We start from the raw sequence: 17,756 nt of genomic DNA on the forward strand, positions 1-17,756 counted from the left end.
CCCGCCCTCTACGGATAGGTAAATGCTTTTAAATTGCTATTTTCAGCGCTCATGTCCGCGGGGCAGGAGGGACCCGCTGCAGATTCTACATGTAGAATCTGCAGCGGATCTGATTTTCCCCGTGGACATGAGGCCTAAAGGTGATCACATATAGTAAGGATGCCTTCACACTTGTGATCGCGATATCGCTTTTTTTTTTTTTTTCCACGCAAATTGCAAGTTTTTGTGTGCTGCGTTTGGCATTTGCATTTAAAAAAACGTAGTGATATCGTGATTACAAGTGTGAAGTCACCATCAGTCTTGCTTCTCTATCTGCTTCATTGGGTATGCAGACAGATCCCTGGTGTAGTGAATCAGTTGCAAAGTCTTTTCAGAAGAGGTACTGCACAGTTGTAATTACAGTAACGCTATCTGTCGTCACTTGCTTGGTATGTCCTCCAACAAACGGAAGACACGAGCTCCAGAAACAGCCAACTCACGCCAGGGATCCCTCCACAGACCCAGTAAAGCAGAGAGCGTAGCAAGACTGAGCAGGTGTGACCACCTTCAAACATTTACTGAGGTGGACACAATAGAAAACAGTAGGTGGCGCTATTCTAACAGTCCTGGAATATCTAAAGACGGAAATATTTTTCTCAATATAATGTTCAGCCATTGATTAGGAGCTCCGATGAATGCCATTACTGTAAGAAGACAGAAATGAGTACTGAACACAGCAAGTGTAGGTAGAAAACAAAAAGGATTAAACATTTATTCATGCTATATGCAGATTTCATGTGAATTATGCAGAGTATGGGAATAACTATAATAACATTGTCATTTTGAAGTACAAAGTGTATTATATTTCTCAAAAAAACAAGTACTAAAATGTGTCCCGTTTCCTGGTAATGGACAAGGCTGATCAAATTCTAGAAGTGGTTTTATGGGTAACAAAAAGACACCATACATAGAACACAAATCATCTGGCCCGCTGATCAGACCCCTTTCTTGACAGCAATTGACCATGTGGAACACAGACCCCAGCACACTGCACTCACAGGATGGACCTTCTATTGACCAGTAATGGCAATTAGCATCTTTCTGTAATCTCCACTTGTATCACTTGAGACCATGGAGGCAAGGCTCTTCTGGTACATCTGGGCAAAGGCTTGTTTAATCTGTACAAGATCAATCTGCAAAGACAAGATTTACAACTGTAAGTTCAGAAGTAAAGATAAGCCAAGATCTGCAGTCAGAGTCCATCATGACGCACGACTGTGACAGCTATTGACAACGGTAAAAGGTGTGGTCACACATCAGATATTCTTCCATGAAAATTACACCTCTAAAAACTGCAGCAGCTATGCGCATGTCTGCAAAGCCACATGTGCGTTTAGCCCTTTTCAATGTGCAAATCCACATGCAGAATTGTGTGACGTGGCTTGTGCACCGATACCATCTGTTCCAAATTAACAGAGAACCTCATGTTTCTAAAATATTACTGGGAAGCGTTAAGGCAAGTGTTAAGATGTTTTTTGAGCAATAATCGTGTCAATTTACAGCGCAAGGTGATCACTCAAACATTGAGCGATCACCTTGCACTCCGAGCGGGAGATGCAGAAGACAAGCGGGGCCGCTTGTCTCCTGCACCCAGCTGTTCCCCACTCAGAGCGCCCAGCTGTTATACAGCTGAGTGCTCAGAGCAGAGGATGCAGAAGACAAGAGGGGTGGCCCTGCATGTCTTCTGCATCCAGCTGTTCTCTGCTCAGCGCCCAGCTGTTATACAGCCGAGCAGGGAATGGAGAACACAGCTGGACCGCTCTGTTCTTCATACCCAGCCTGTAATCAGGGAGTGGGATACAGCTGAAACAATAGTATCAGCTGTATCCCGCTGTGAATCCCTGATAAGGCTCATCGTTGTCTTTCAGCATGCTGAAAGAGAACGATCAGCGACTGCTTACCGAAAACGGCACGATGTCCAGTTAGATACTGCGATTATCGCTCAAAAGACGTCTTTTGAGCAATAATCGTTGTGTCTAAATGGGCCTTTAGATCAATATAGGATATGTTATATGACATTTACATTTGTAATGCCAGTCTTCATATAAATTTCCACTGGAGCACAATACAAATAATATATGAAGGGACACAAACCTATTCATATTAATTGCATATTTGCTTCTACAGGCACAAATTAACATCAGCTACTAACTTGCATAGATTTCTGGTAGAATTTATACCAGTTTCTAGCATAGGGCCACCTGCACATGGCAGAGCCGGATGTGGGAGCCTGTAGCGGAATCCGACCCTGGCGGCCATGGTGTCCACATGTACCTGTAGTTTTCTCTTTCTGTACTGCAAATGGTTCACACAGCTCACCGTCGGGCAAGTGCAGTACAGGTTTTTTTTTTTCTTAAACTCCTGCTTTCCCCGTGAAATCTGTGACCTTTCCGTACTGTCAATTGCAAAAGGGCCGCGAGTTGGACAGCTTGCATTAAAATCAACGTAATCCATGCAAAAATGGAGCATGCTATGATTTTTCCTGCATGAGCGGAAACAGCTACTTCTATATGTACAGTCGTACACAGATGTTAATCACTGATAGCTCCGCCCATTGGACTGTTCAGAACAGAACGTGCAGAGATATAAATGAATAAAATACAAGTTATGCTGAATTCCCCCCCCCATAAAACTATATTCTGCTCGGCTGCTCCGTAACAGGCTGCCTGCAGTTTGAAGATCATCTTTGAGCTGACCAGTTCTTTTTATTGTATTAAGACATTTTTCTGGCATAAAATATGCAATTCAGACCAAACATCTTTATAACGCCCCTGCACCCCTTTACCGGACCTATATGAATACATTCAATCTGGTGTTGAATATGTTGCAGGTAAAAACCCATCAACAGGGCACAGTACTCATTGAGGAGCATTACACATCCATCGAGGAGAGATATTGGAGCACTGCTTGTATGGTCCAGTATTAAAATAAATGAAATTACAGCAGCACATTCATCTATCACAGCACATACATTACATCTGTTACCAGACACGTGTCTATTAGGACGTCTTGCATTTATCTAGTTCTATCAACTTTCTATGTGCTCAGGGGCTGTGCTAGCCATTTGAGGATGCAAATTTATATTTACAGCAGGTTTAAAAAGGAGGTTTCGCTAAAGTATTAAAAGGTAGTGCAAGATTTAAAAAAAAAAAAAAAAAAACACACACACACACACACACACACACACACACACACACACACTAAACAAAACATTTGTGTTTTCCCACAAAGACAGCGCCATTCCTGTCCACAGGTTGTGCGTGATATTGTAGGTCAGCCTTGGACACTTTAGACTTTAAAAAAAAAAAAAAAAATTCTTCAGGTCACCACCCCTTTTACCAATCAAATAGGACACATGTTTATTGGCAATATTGCATGCATTTTTGGTCCATTCCCTGTTCTGATGAATATGATCATACATGCCACTTATATCCATGTCTACAAGCCTGTGTTAACTCATGGACAAAACCTACTAGTAATAAAAGCTTTGGATGTACACTCAATTTCTTTGGGTCACATTTGTAGCCATAAGCAACATCAAAACGTAATGTTTTGCAAAAAATGTATAAAGGCACACGTCAATGTATAAAGGCACACGTCAATGTATAAAGGCACACGTCAATGTATAAAGGCACACGTCAATGTAAAGTGCTGGGCGGCATTGTCACAATGAGCCAGATGTGTGTTTTCAGAAAATAAGTGTATTGGGAAAGAATAGGTTTTATTTTAGAATTTGTGTTTGTCAAAAGGGAAAGGTGTCATATCAGAGAAAATGTTACACTATTCTAGGAAAATGGTACATTTATGTGTTTTGAAACTGCTGCTTTTCGGCCACGTGAGATCACGATACACCATGTGGTTTCACAGACCCAGAAGAGGGCTTCTTAACAGCTCATTCTCTGATGCTTTGAGGGGGTCATTTAGTGCCTTTAATTGCACCCATTAGTATAGCATTATACATTTTCTCTGCTGCTACATGGCAGGGATATTTGTAATATTCCCCATTAATTATAAAGTATATTACACTTGTGTTTAATGCAAGTATTGGCAGAAACATACCTCGCTGCGGGTTACAATCACCCTGATCAAAGTGCAGTCTTTGGTACCTGCTCCTTTCATGGACTTATAAAGTCTCTCAGCAAAATAGGCTTGACGGTTTAGAGCACATTGCACTGTAAATAGAGTCAAAGAGCATTATTACAGCACTCAGACAGGAATACATATTACCTAGCGTAGCACTATTGCGAATTTAAGCCCCAGTCAGTCAGTCACTTTGATGTCAGTGAATGAGACATTTTCTATTAACATTGAGAAGCTGAAAATTACAATGCATCAGCCCGGCTGAGATTTTCAGAGTATAGAGGGATTCGTGGGCCAGGTTTCAGGCATGCAAAGTTTGGTATATTTGTGACCTTATGGGTGGGCCTTCGTACGAGGGGGCATGGCCGTCAGAGACCAACAGATTTACTATAATTTATTTCAGAGCCTGGCATAGATTATAGCACAACTCTAAGCCTGCTCATAGATGTAGATTTGAATTTCTGGCGCACAGACAGCCAAAGATGTGCCAAACTTAAGAGGCATGATGCCCTTATTAAATTTGGTGCATCTTATTGCAACATACTTATGTTTAAAGAGAACGTGTCACCTACCTACAGAACAGTAAAGTATGTTATGGTACTGCGAGGAGAGGAGACGGGTGATTATTTCTTATACCCACCCGTTAAGTCTGTGTGACACATGAAAATCTGACTTTTCGGATTACTGTGTGCGCACTCGCATAAAAGACTATGCGAGTGCATGCACATGGCAGTCTGAAAACGATACAGATTTTTGTGCTCCCCGTCACATCCCCAAACAGCACCATAGGCTATTTTACGGCGATGTAGGGAGGTGATATATTCCCTTTAAAAATGGTGTATGAAACGCCACTCTTAGCAAATACATTTAGCACATATTCGCTAGACTGAATGCAACTGTACAACTGAACAGATCATAAAACAGAAAGTCCGGAGATCACAGCACAACAAAGTGAACATATTATAAATAAAAAGCCTTTTCCTTAAGGACATTTTACACAGGACGATAATTGCCACCATGATTATGGCCGATCACTGCCCAGTAATCAAAACGGCAAGAAGCTCAATTGTCATAATTGCATTTTCATTTATTTTTTTAAATGCGGACATAAAAATTGCTTGGCAGCACATCACTTTGTATAAAGAGATTGCCGTCCTCAATGTAAAGTGACCGAAAAGGTGGTAGCGGCCATAAACAACTGTCTGGACAAATTCCCTCATGAGCCGTTCTACAGTAAGTGAAAGTCAATTAGCTCTGATAGATTTCCTATGTTGTTGACTGGTGCTAGTTACAGTGACTATATGTCCACCAAGTAAAAAAAGGACCATCGTTACATTGGTAAATTATAATTATTGTAACAGTAGTTTAAAAAAAAGTATTAAATGCAATTTTTGGGACAAACTATTGATAGGCATCAATAATCCTGCTGCCCATGATCCCTGCAATCTGCTGACTGAAAAGACAACAGTGCTTGGGCGACTGCTGTGGCCTCATTTTAGGCACGTGGTGTCATGGTTATCAGTCAAGTAGTTAGTAAGTAGCTCAACCCCATTCATGTAAATTGGACTGAACTGTTATACCAGGCCCAATCATTATACAATGTATGATGCTGTGCCTGCTATGGAATGAAGGTGGCGTGGCAGTCACTTGAATGTTGCGGTCACTTCAGTCAGCTGATCAGTGCCGAGCTCCAGCAATGGCTCAACTAATAATGACCTAATTCTGAGGAGAGGCAATACTCCATTGTTTAACCCTAAAAGAACCCTTTAATTTAATATGTTGCTCCTGCTTATTCTAATGCAGGATTGATGGGGCAAATTCTGTGAAAATGTTCTATTACACCTTTATATACCATTACAGCAAATTGCGGGTAGGGGTTAGTCTTTCCACATGCATATGTGACAGAATAGAAGTACGTTTTCACTGGCTTTATAACCACCCACTCTAAAAAGTAAACAAAAAAAAAAAATCTAATGCATTAGGTGTTTTTTTACTTACAGATTGCCTTTAATCCATCTTCTATATGACCAGAGAATTCTCTTCCGATGACACTCAGCAAGTCTCGCTTTGAAATCTGTATTCAGACCATAAAGAAAATAAGCTTTACAACAATCAGTGCCAAAGATCCATTAATATGATACATAATAAGCATCTTATAAGTTTAGAGGAGTACCGTTTAGCATTAGTTTTTTTTTGTTTTTGTTTTTTTTTTAATTATAAAAAGGGCCATGTCACCTCAGATTGGTTAAATGTGCACTTTATACATCTAGTGCCAAAAAAACAAATCCTGAACTGCGGGACACTTAACTGCTTTCTCAGTAATGCCACGTTAACGTTAATTGTATAACCCACTCGTCCAGTATGTGGGATAGTCCCAAGAAGAAATGGGACTGTTAGCAAGTATGCAGTCACTTTGACAAATAAATGACTGCATATTCCAGTGTTCGAGAAATTCTATCTATCCCCTAATTTGTAGTAGTAAAGAGTACGGCTGCAAAACAATTAAAAATGTTTTAAAAAAGGAGGGGGGTGGGGAGGGAGCTTTGAATGCAACGATTAAAAAAAAAAAAAATACAATTTTTACCAATCGGGGGACAGCTGCAGTTCAAGACTACTATGCGTTGCATTCAACTGAGTTAACAGTAGTTTCATACTTAAAATTGGAAGGCAGCGCTACAAAGTCTCCATGTAGCCCCGGCCTAAATTAAGCATTTTCCATTTATTACTTTAATCAAACATGACATGCATCTCCATGAATAGAAACAGTAATTCACGTACTCTGGCATAGGCTTCTGTCAAAGCCTTAAGATGTGGGAAGCTGCGACTGGCTAGCACCAAGTTAAAGGAAGATTCGTCCGTTCCAAGCTTTCCTTCACCCGCTTGGTAAAGACGCTGAGCATCTTGTTCAACTTGTTGCATGTTTACATTCGCATTTTCATCTCGATTTCCCTGAGGAAAAAAATATAAAAGTTTGTATATAGCAAGTAAAATAAAATTACTTAAAGAGTGGAGAGCGAGATCATAGAAAAAAAGATTCAGGAACTAGCTTGTATTTTGGAGGATGCCTTTTAAAACAAAGTTAATGAATAGCTCAAAGCAATTCTGATTCATGCCTCATGTACCAAGTAAAACTGTACTGAATGCTTAGTGTAACTATAACACTGGTAGGCTTTGTGCATATTTGTGGGGTAGTATTAGTTTATAAAATGGAAGCCACAACACTGACTTATAATGGGCTCTGTCAGGTTCCACCAATGTATCAGCTGTTTCGATGGGAGAGACAGCTCTATTTTTTTTACGGTTAAAACCAGACAGAATCTGTGACTGAGGCTTTGATGCAAATGTCAGCATAGCCAAATGAGGTTATTAAAAAAAAACAAAAAAAAAACCACAAACAAAAAACACAAACTAGCATCCAATGTGTAAAAAACGAAATATCAAAACCAAGCAGCAGGGGGTGCTGTGCCAAGAGTCCCACCCATTTCTAGAACAGCCTGTTTAAAATTAGGGCCACATAAATCATATAACAAACACTGACACACGTGGACTGACAACATGGATCGTGCTGAGTGACTCAGTGACCGGATAGAGTAAGGGTCTCAATTCCCCTTAGGTATCCAGTCAGGTTAACCCCTATTAACAGAATTAGGGGACTGGGTCACTGGTTTATAGCGGTACGTCACAATAAGAAGGTTTCCGATCTAGCGTGGCTGGTTCACAGCTGGAAACCTCTTGACTGTTATTATCGCTATTTTCAATAAGGATCATATGGTTGATCAAAAGATCTATGTTACACCATACTGGATACGTCGTCACTCATGGTTCATATATTTACACGTTAATGATGGGGGAAATTAAACCCCTCAGTGGATGAACACTCAGATATTAATGTAGGTGTTCCAACGTCAGTAACTGAGTAGTCGCTCAGTGCTCACTCAAGCATTCTTTTCATGTCTTGAGGATGAGATAATTACTCAGCAGGTAGGTGACTACTAGGGTGGCTTTCAGTGTTTCAGCGCTTGTTTAACGTATTAATTCAGAGTTGTGTATTGATTTCACACAGTGAGTGACTGTTCCAGTATTTAGTGTACGTATTTCGAATAGTCACTATAGTGGTCACTCAAACGTTCATCAGTTTGGAGTAACGGAATAATTGCTCCAGAAGTACGTGATCACTTCCGTGGCTATTCGTTCAGACATTAGCTCTATTTCAAAATTAATTTCCTTTAGGGATAGGACATTAGCTCAACGCGTTACTGCAATTAGTAAAGTCGCTAGCAATATACCTGTAGGCTTTCATCGGTCCGTTTGCTATCATCATCTAGCAAAGCGACCCTTCACACTTAGTCTCTGAGCCTAGGGAATTAATAGGAGGAGAACCTTTGTTTTATTTCCTTCTATAAAAACAAGGACTACTAACAAGGGTCTTATTCACTAAAATAGGATTCATAGGGATTATCACATAGATTTTAGGGCAATTTTCGGCCCTGCTCCTGAAGAACCGCCCCAGACAGGGACGGAGAAACGCGTTGAGCTAATGTCCTATCCCTAAAGGAAATTAATTTTGAAATAGAGCTAATGTCTGAACGAATAGCCACGGAAGTGATCACGTACTTCTGGAGCAATTATTCCGTTACTCCAAACTGATGAACGTTTGAGTGACCACTATAGTGACTATTCGAAATACGTACACTAAATACTGGAACAGTCACTCACTGTGTGAAATCAATACACAACTCTGAATTAATACGTTAAACAAGCGCTGAAACACTGAAAGCCACCCTAGTAGTCACCTACCTGCTGAGTAATTATCTCATCCTCAAGACATGAAAAGAATGCTTGAGTGAGCACTGAGCGACTACTCAGTTACTGACGTTGGAACACCTACATTAATATCTGAGTGTTCATCCACTGAGGGGTTTAATTTCCCCCATCATTAACGTGTAAATATATGAACCATGAGTGACGACGTATCCAGTATGGTGTAACATAGATCTTTTGATCAACCATATGATCCTTATTGAAAATAGCGATAATAACAGTCAAGAGGTTTCCAGCTGTGAACCAGCCACGCTAGATCGGAAACCTTCTTATTGTGACGTACCGCTATAAACCAGTGACCCAGTCCCCTAATTCTGTTAATAGGGGTTAACCTGACTGGATACCTAAGGGGAATTGAGACCCTTACTCTATCCGGTCACTGAGTCACTCAGCACGATCCATGTTGTCAGTCCACGTGTGTCAGTGTTTGTTATATGATTTATGTGGCCCTAATTTTAAACAAGTTATTAATAAAAGTTATCTATTTTAATTTTGTCTATATCTGTGAAGGGCATTTCTAAGGCTATATAGATTCGGAATACCACTGTGATTTTTGTTCCATTTCTAGAACAGGGATTATAGTCACAAAGGAAAAGAGGAAAAAGAAGCGGACAATGTACCACACACAAGAATATGTAAACAGAGAAACACAAGAGCTGTGTGAGTGAACTGCACAATGCCACCTAATTATAGAACGATTCTATATGCACAGCGATGTCAAATATGCAAACCAACAGAAGATAGTTTATTCACAGTAAGTACACATCAGCCAATTACAAGGTAGAATTCATGGCTCAAGTACCACAGATAAAAAAAAACTTAACTATGGCCCCCCTGCACATGGGCGGAAATTCTGCGGCGGGATTTCCCACAGAATTTCCGCCCGTGGAAGCTGCCATAGGATTGCATTAAAAAAAACGCACTCCTAGGCAGACGGCCGTGATTTATCCACGTGAAATCTCACGCGGAAAACAAATCGTGACATGTTCTATTTCTGCGCGGGTCTCGCAGAGGCTGGTTGTACCATCAGTACCAGGGTAGGGACCTTGCTTTGTGAGGATTTAAAGTCTCTTCTTTTGGTTATTATTCACATGAATGAGTATTGAACTCTAAAAACAAGTGTAGAGGCGATTTCCAATGGGACTATCCATTTTCTGAAGAAATGGAGGCAGGAGTGGTTATGCACTTATGATGTCTACTGTAACATAAGAACCAAAAAAAACCACAAACATACACTGAAATACCGACAACCCATTCACTGCAAATATCACATTTTATTTCAAAGTGCCCATAGTCCCAACCAATGAAAATCCTGTTTTGTGGAAAATGGCATTTTTGGGATTTAAGTCACTTTAGAAATGACCTATTCAATTACTGCCAGCTTCATTGTATTCAATCGCTTCGTTCTTTATGTAGAGTACTTACCTGCGGTACTTCACCCATGAATTGCACATTTAAATTTGTGCTTGTTATTAGCAAAACACAGCAGCTAAGTTATGACCGCTATCTTGCATTATGCATTTGGGAGTATTGAGGTTACTTTGTAGAGATCCATAGTTACTGTTGGGTGTCGTGGGATATCTTTTAAAAGGTTTGTCGGCTGTTGAGAAGTTTCTGCACAATTCAGATACATCATTTTGGTAATTTGGCTATAATGTAATGTTGTTCAGTTAACTAATTGGAAAGATTGTAGTCGACTACAAATAGAATTTCAAAAATTCTACTACTATGAATTTATGAAAAAACAACCTCAGTGGAAACACTGCTGTACATCCATGACAGGCTCCATTAGTCATTTTTGACAGGAAAACCCAGTGTTGCATGCTAGCTACTTCTATTTTTTTTTTTTTAATAAAGGAAGAAGGGGAGGATAACTTTATGGGACCAGATGGATTATGTGCACCAGATTCATCACTGTATTGTGGTTTTGACTTCTGACGGAATCCATGACACATGGGAACAGAGCCTCAGCATGTTGGTTGGAACACACAGTTACAAAGCAGAGCATTGTGAGAGTTACTCAGCCAACCTGGCACATAGACACAAGAAGCCTCTCAAAATGACCCGAGGTGTCAGATCGGATATCCTTCTCAATGTCTCGCCCAAACTCAGATTTGTAGCATGCGACGATGTTCCTGATTTCACTGTTTGTTCTGGAACACAGGATCTCAATGAGAACACCTTCTTTTGTTCCTGCACCCTAGAAAAGGAAAGAAAAAAAAAAACAGCTGAACAATTGTACGGCATTAAAGTTCACAAGTAGTGATGAGCAAGCATACTCACTAAGGGCAATTGCTCGAGCGAGCATTGCCCTTAGCGAGTACCTGCCCGCTCGAGAGAAAAGGGTCGGGTGCCGGCGGGGGGAAGGGAGCTGTGGGGAAGAGCAGGGAGGAATGGAGGGGAGATCTCTCTCTCCCCCCTGCTGACTGCCGCAACTCACCACTCCCCCGCGCCGGCACCCGAACCTTTTCTCTCGAGCGGGCAGGTACTCGCTAAGGGCAATGCTCGCTCGAGTAATTGCCCTTAGCGAGTATGCTCGCTCATCTCTATTCACAAGCAACAAGATACTGAAAGCAGATATACAATTGTCAGGAGAATTTGGTAAAATATACTTTGCCAGATATGGTTATTTCCATGATGCCTACCAAATATGCAAATCATGAAGGCCACACAAGTCCCAATGATGGAGTAACATTTGAGCATTCCAATAAGAAATGAACAGCTGGAAACCCTGATTGTAATACAGAAGTCAGGTAGTATACTGCAAGTCTAAAATGGTCAGAGATGGAAAAGGAAATAAAAACGCAAGATCGCTTGTCCTCTGCGTGCCAAAAACGTGAACCAGGTGGAATATCCAAGTGACGGTGGATACAAACCCTAAGGGCTCATGTCCACGGGCAAAATGTGATTTAAAATCCGCAGCGGATCTCCCGCGCGCGGATCCGCACCCCATAGGGATGCATTGACCACCCGCGGGTAGATAAATACCCGCGGATCGTCAATAAAAGGCATTTTAAAAAAAATGGAGCATGAAAAAATCTGGACCATGCTCCATTTTCATGCGGGTCTCCCGCGGGGACGGCTCCCGCGGGCTTCTATTGAAGCCTATGGAAGCCGTCCGGATCCGCGGGAGACCTAAAATAGGAATTAAAAGCATTTACTCACCCGCAGCGGGCCGCGAAGCTCTGCTCTTCCTCACGGCCGCATCTCCCTTGCTTCGGCTCGGCGGATGTGCCCGGCGCATGCGCGCGGCACGTCGACGACGTGCCGCCGGCGTCAGGAATTTATCCGCCGGCCGAAAATGAAGATCCGGCTGTGAGGAACAGCTGACCTTCCCCGCCCGCTACGGATAGGTAAATGCTTTTAAATTTCTATTTTCAGCGCTCATGTCCGCGGGGCAGGAGGGACCCGCTGCAGATTCTCCATGTAGAATCTGCAGCGGATCTGATTTTCCCCGTGGACATGAGGCCTTAGGGCTCATGTCCACGGGCAAAATGAGATTTAAAATCCGCAGCGGATCTCCCGCGTGCGGATCCGCACCCCATAGGGATGCATTGACCACCCGCGGGTAGATAAATACCCGCGGATCGTCAATAAAAGTGATTTAAAAAAAAAATGGAGCATGAAAAAATCTGGACCATGCTCCATTTTCATGCGGGTCTCCCGCGGGGACGGCTCCCGCGGGCTTCTATTGAAGCCTATGGAAGCCGTCCGGATCCGCGGGAGACCTAAAATAGGAATTTAAAGCATTTACTCACCCGCAGCGGGCCGCGAAGCTCTGCTCTTCCTCACGGCCGCATCTCCCTTGCTTCGGCTCGGCGGATGTGCCCGGTGCATGCGCGCGGCATGTCGACGACGTGCCGCCGGCGTCAGGAATTCATCCGCCGGCCGAAAATGAAGATTCGGCCGTGAGGAAGAGCAGAGCTTCGCCGCCCGCTACGGATAGGTAAATGCTTTTAAATTGCTATTTTCAGCGCTCATGTCCGCGGGGCAGGAGGGACCCGCTGCAGATTCTACATGTAGAATCTGCAGCGGATCTGATTTTCCCCGTGGACATGAGGCCTAAAGGTCTGTCTGGATCAGAAACCTTGTGTAGAGTTTGTGAAGGCAGATCAGATCCAGAGTCCTAACCCTTTCTCACATAAGGTGGTGTCCTAGAAATTCTGCCGTGTACATTGTGACATAAGCAATGATATTCTTGATAGAGCACCATAATGTTTGAGACACTTTTACAAGTCTATTGTTTTTCAAGAAGTAATGTTACCTTCATGGCATGGTACAAGCAATAAGCATCATAATAAGTTGGAGGCATAAAGAGTGCGATGATGAGGTCTTCAACATTGCCGCTCAGTTCAGACTTCAAATCTTTAATTAAATCCTGGAAAAACAAGAACAATGAACATAAATCACAACTGAATGTTCAGACACTTCAACCAAGCACATATCATTGCATCTACACAGTGACTTTGAAACTTAACGTATTTGTGTGTCTAATTAAAAACATGTACTAAGGCCCATTTAGACAACGATTATTGCTCAAAATTCGTTCAAAAGTCATCTTTTGAGCGATAATCGTTGTGTGTAACAGCAATGACATAGTGCAGCTTTCGTTCAGCCGTCGCTCATCTTTGTCTTTCAGCGTACTATTCATTAAAATAGGTTCATCACGGGAAATCGTGGTGACATAAGTGCTCCCAGCCGCGGAATATCGCTCGCGATATTCGGTCCCGACCATGGGCACTCAGCTTTAGGGTGCGTTCACACGAATGTATATCGGCTCGGTTTTCACGCCGAGCCGATATACGTTGTCATGTGCAGGGGGGGGAGGGGGGGGGGGGGGGGGGGGGAGAGGCTGGAAGAGCCCAGGAGCAGAAACTCAGCTCCCGCCCCCTCTGCCTACTCTCCGCCCCTCTGCACTATTTGCAATGAGAGGAGGCGAAACGGGGGCGGGCTAAGTTCCGGTAATTAGCCCCGTCCCGCCTCTTCCCATTGCAAATAGTGCAGAGGGGTGGAGAGGAGGCAGAGAGGGGGCGGGAGCTGAGTTTCTGCTCCTGGGCTCTTCCAGCCTCCCCCCCCCCCTTGCACATGACAACGTATATCGGCTCGGAGTGAAAACCGAGCCGATATACATTCGTGTGAACGCACCCTAAAGCTGAGTGCCCATGGTCGGGACCGAATATCGCGAGCGATATTCCGCGGCTGGGAGCACATGTCACCACGATTTCCCGTGATGAACCTATCTTAATGAATAGTACGCTGAAAGACAAAGATGAGCGACGGCTGAACGAAAGCTGCACTATGTCATTGCTGTTACACACAACGTATATCGGCTCGGCGTGAAAACCGAGCCGATATACGTTCGTGTGAACGCACCCTTAAGCGCTGGGTACGACCTTGGAAAACGGATGGGTCTTCAGTGAGAGGGGTGACAGTGACGGTTCACCTCCCACTGATCTGCATTCTTTCAGATAAGCCTGTCTACACTAGTGTTTAGTACCGTAGGAACCTAAGGCCACCATCTAGTTTTTAGGATCCAGGCCGTTGAGTCCCTTGAGGTGGCATACCATCACATTATTTGATGCCATCCATAGTTCTGTGAGATTTATCTGCTCAGGTTTTTAATTAGATACACAAATAAAAGTTTTAGATCCTCTCTGTTAATCCCAGTCTCTTAAGGATCTGTAAGCCCACTGTGAATTCTACACAGTGACTTTGGCCTATAAACATTACATATTGTAAGAAAGCCCTCCAGGGGGTGGGGGCAGCAAAGACACACTGGACCAGAAAGTGAATAAAACTTGCTTAACTTTTATTTTAAGGTAAAGTCCAAGCAAAGCAAAATAGAGAAGTCCTCTCAAAACAGGTGCACCACGCAGGGTGCTCAGGTCCATGCAGTGAGGTGTTGCTCCCTCCTCAGCTTGACAGACACTGACTCTAAACACCTGAAGCTTTTTATGCCCCAGTAACGGGGTCAGTGCCTACAGCTGAGTTGAGAACCAGGGTGAAGCTATGGACTGGATCTCCACCCTGTCCAGACTAAGAGCCTGGGAGGGAGATATACTCCATCCACAGCTTCACCCTTTAACTGCCTACAATATATAGAGAACTGGCTCACTAAAGCTACCCAAGGGCGCATACACACAGTTTAACATAATACAGGCATACACAACATTGTTAGATAACCTTAAATAGGATGTGTGGTTGTAAACTATTGATGGCCTATTCTCAGAATTAGTCCTCAATAGTAGATTGACGGGGGTCTGTTGTCAAGGACCACTGCCGATCAACTGTTTGTGAGGCCGATGCACTCATGTGTTGAACTGAATTCTCTATGAAGCAGACAGCTCCGTTCTTACTGTAGTGGCGAGACTTGGTATTGCAGGCCAAGTTCTCATTGAAATAAATGGGAACTTGGCCTGTAATACCAAGCCTGCCCAATACAGCAAGAACGGAGCTGTCTGCTTCCTAGAGAATTCAAATAAGCCTGGAAAACCACTGATCAGCAGGGAGTCCAAGGCAACGTCACCTGTTATAAGAACATTTCTTTGGAAGTTTATGCCTTGTACCCGGCTTTTATCTGGTCTTCTAAATCGTTTCTCATGCCCCTGCCAGGTGAGGCATTTACCTGGCAGCACCTTAATTTCACTCCCACTTAAATCTCTTGCCTCAGGCACGTACCTGGATTTGCTCCACCTCCCTCTCTACTAAATCTACTATCGATAACTTATTCTGAGCATAATCAATAGTTTACAACTGGACAACCCCTTTAACTGTGCTGCCTGTTGTGTGGAGGCAGCAACTCTGTAATTTCTATGTGGATAATTAGAACTTGTATGTTCCAAGAGGGAGCAAAATGGAAATATCTGAAACATTTCATAATCCACACATAAAGAAGATGTTTTTAGTGCGAGACTGTTGTGATTACAATGTACCTAGAGTTTGGCATGAGCTACAAATGCAGTATTGGGCTAGTTTCACACGGGCAAGAGTAATATGGGGCCGTAAATACCGCCCCACATCACCCTCACCATCCAAATACAGATTGCAGCACACACCGCATGCGCTACTGAGCGCCGCAGGTCAGGTGGGCGGAAGTGGGCTGCCCGTTACCTAGGAAAGATAGCGGGCGCTCAGTAACGGTGACTGGGTGACTGTTTGCTGTGCTCTTGGTGCTGACAGTGAGCACTCAGTATTTAGAGGTGAGAGGAGCACAGTTATTTGGAGGATGAAATCAGCTGTGAATCCGCAACTGAATGAGAGTCAAAATCCGCACCAAATGGTGTGGTGTTTAAAGCAGAAATGCTGCAGGAAATTCGCAGGACTTCTACTATGTGTGAACACACCCCAAAACTTATCTTTGAGGAACTGCCGACTCCCCTGACACATCAGCTTTGGTAAATAATTTGCTACCCATATAATTACAGTGCTGGATCATCCTTTCTTAGAACTCTGCATGGTGTCATTCCTCCTGGAAATGTGTAAATGATTTCACATTGACAACTGGGAGTGTCCCTACACAGTCTGACATGTCAAGAAGTATACAGAATCTCATTAATATAAATTATCCCAAATTTACATTTTATGGGGAGTGCAAGCAATTACTTAAATCAGACCTGTCAAGAGAGCTGAAACACCTATGGTTGGAGCCATACCGAGGCCTCTCTCACACAGGCGTTGCTGAAGGTGTTGCAATTTAAATCGCAGCACTTTGCCGCATTCCGTTTTAGTTTTCGGCCTCATTGATGAGGAGCGCTAAATGCCCTAAAATAGAACAGCCTAAATGCAAAAAAAAAAAAAAAAAATCCACTAATTGCGGTAATCAATGTCTTTGTGAGGGAGGCCTAAGACCTTCTAAACATTTTACAGAAGACAAGGATAGCGAATGAGCATTTGTTAGAGCACTCATTCACCAGATCAATGCCTTATGTAAAACAGGGCAGCGATCAGCCGATGAACGAGCGAACACCCAATTGACTGCTAAGACTTCTTTCACACTCTGCAATTTTGGTTGTTTTTGAACTGCAGCAAAAAAATAAGAAAAAGAAATAGGGTGTGGTCTGTGAGAATGCATGCGTCCCTCTGCGGTTCAAAAACGCAGCTAAAAAAAACAAAAAAAAAACGCCAAGACATTTATATGAGCACTTAAATGCTCACCCTTTGGCTGACATCTCCCAGTCTCTCTCGACTAAAGCCTCCTGTCCACGGGCGGATTTGCATTGCAAAATCCGGAGCATGCCATGGAAAAAACGCGATTCCTTCCCACCAGCAAAAATAGATTGCGATTTTCCATTTGCAGGAAAGAATGCTGCGATTTGCTGTGGGCTACGCATGGAGAGCTTCCATTGAATTCAATGGAAGTCGCCCATGCCACGACCATTCCGCATTCATCAGGACACAGAAGCCGCATTATCACTATGGCAACGGAGCTGCGTCCTCTCAACTGCGCATGCTCCGGCACATAAGCAGCAGACAAGGCCGCATCATCGCCATAGCAACGGCGTCCCCTGTACTTTGCATGTGTCGCCAGGCACAATGGCAGCACAGGAGAAATAGGAGAAGATGACGGACAAGTAAGCAGGCCTGGCACCGGGTCGAACTCTGCTCCAGGAATCCCGCATGCAGGGTCCAATCAGCCCATGTGCAGGCGGAAACGCAGTGGTCACCGGCCGGGCATCGGGTTGAACTCAGTTGCAGGAATCCCGCATGCGGGGTCCAATCCGCCCGTGGACATGAGGCCTTAGGCCCAATGTCCACAGGCGAATTTTAATTATAAAATCCGCGCATGCCTCCTGTGTGGGAGATCCGCAGCTCTAGTC

General features: G+C 43.4%; 1 protein-coding gene across 2 annotated transcripts in view; it reads right to left on the reverse strand.

Annotated features, from left to right (window-relative positions):
• Positions 1-720: 720 nt before the first annotated feature.
• ANXA7 (annexin A7) overlaps positions 721-17,756 on the reverse strand; it is a 39,188-nt gene continuing 22,152 nt past the window's right edge. For both annotated transcript variants that reach the window (XM_066600631.1, XM_066600630.1), the window contains 6 exons: positions 13,205-13,318; positions 10,970-11,140; positions 6,898-7,068; positions 6,118-6,193; positions 4,099-4,211; positions 721-1,172 (listed from right to left, as the gene is read on the reverse strand). In XM_066600631.1, the coding sequence (XP_066456728.1) occupies positions 1,050-1,172; positions 4,099-4,211; positions 6,118-6,193; positions 6,898-7,068; positions 10,970-11,140; positions 13,205-13,318 (768 nt within the window). In that variant the 3' untranslated portion in view covers positions 721-1,049. The remainder of the gene's footprint in view (positions 1,173-4,098; positions 4,212-6,117; positions 6,194-6,897; positions 7,069-10,969; positions 11,141-13,204; positions 13,319-17,756) is intronic.

The sequence above is a fragment of the Eleutherodactylus coqui genome, chromosome 4 (assembly GCF_035609145.1).
Source record: "Eleutherodactylus coqui strain aEleCoq1 chromosome 4, aEleCoq1.hap1, whole genome shotgun sequence".
Lineage (NCBI taxonomy): Eukaryota > Metazoa > Chordata > Amphibia > Anura > Eleutherodactylidae > Eleutherodactylus > Eleutherodactylus coqui.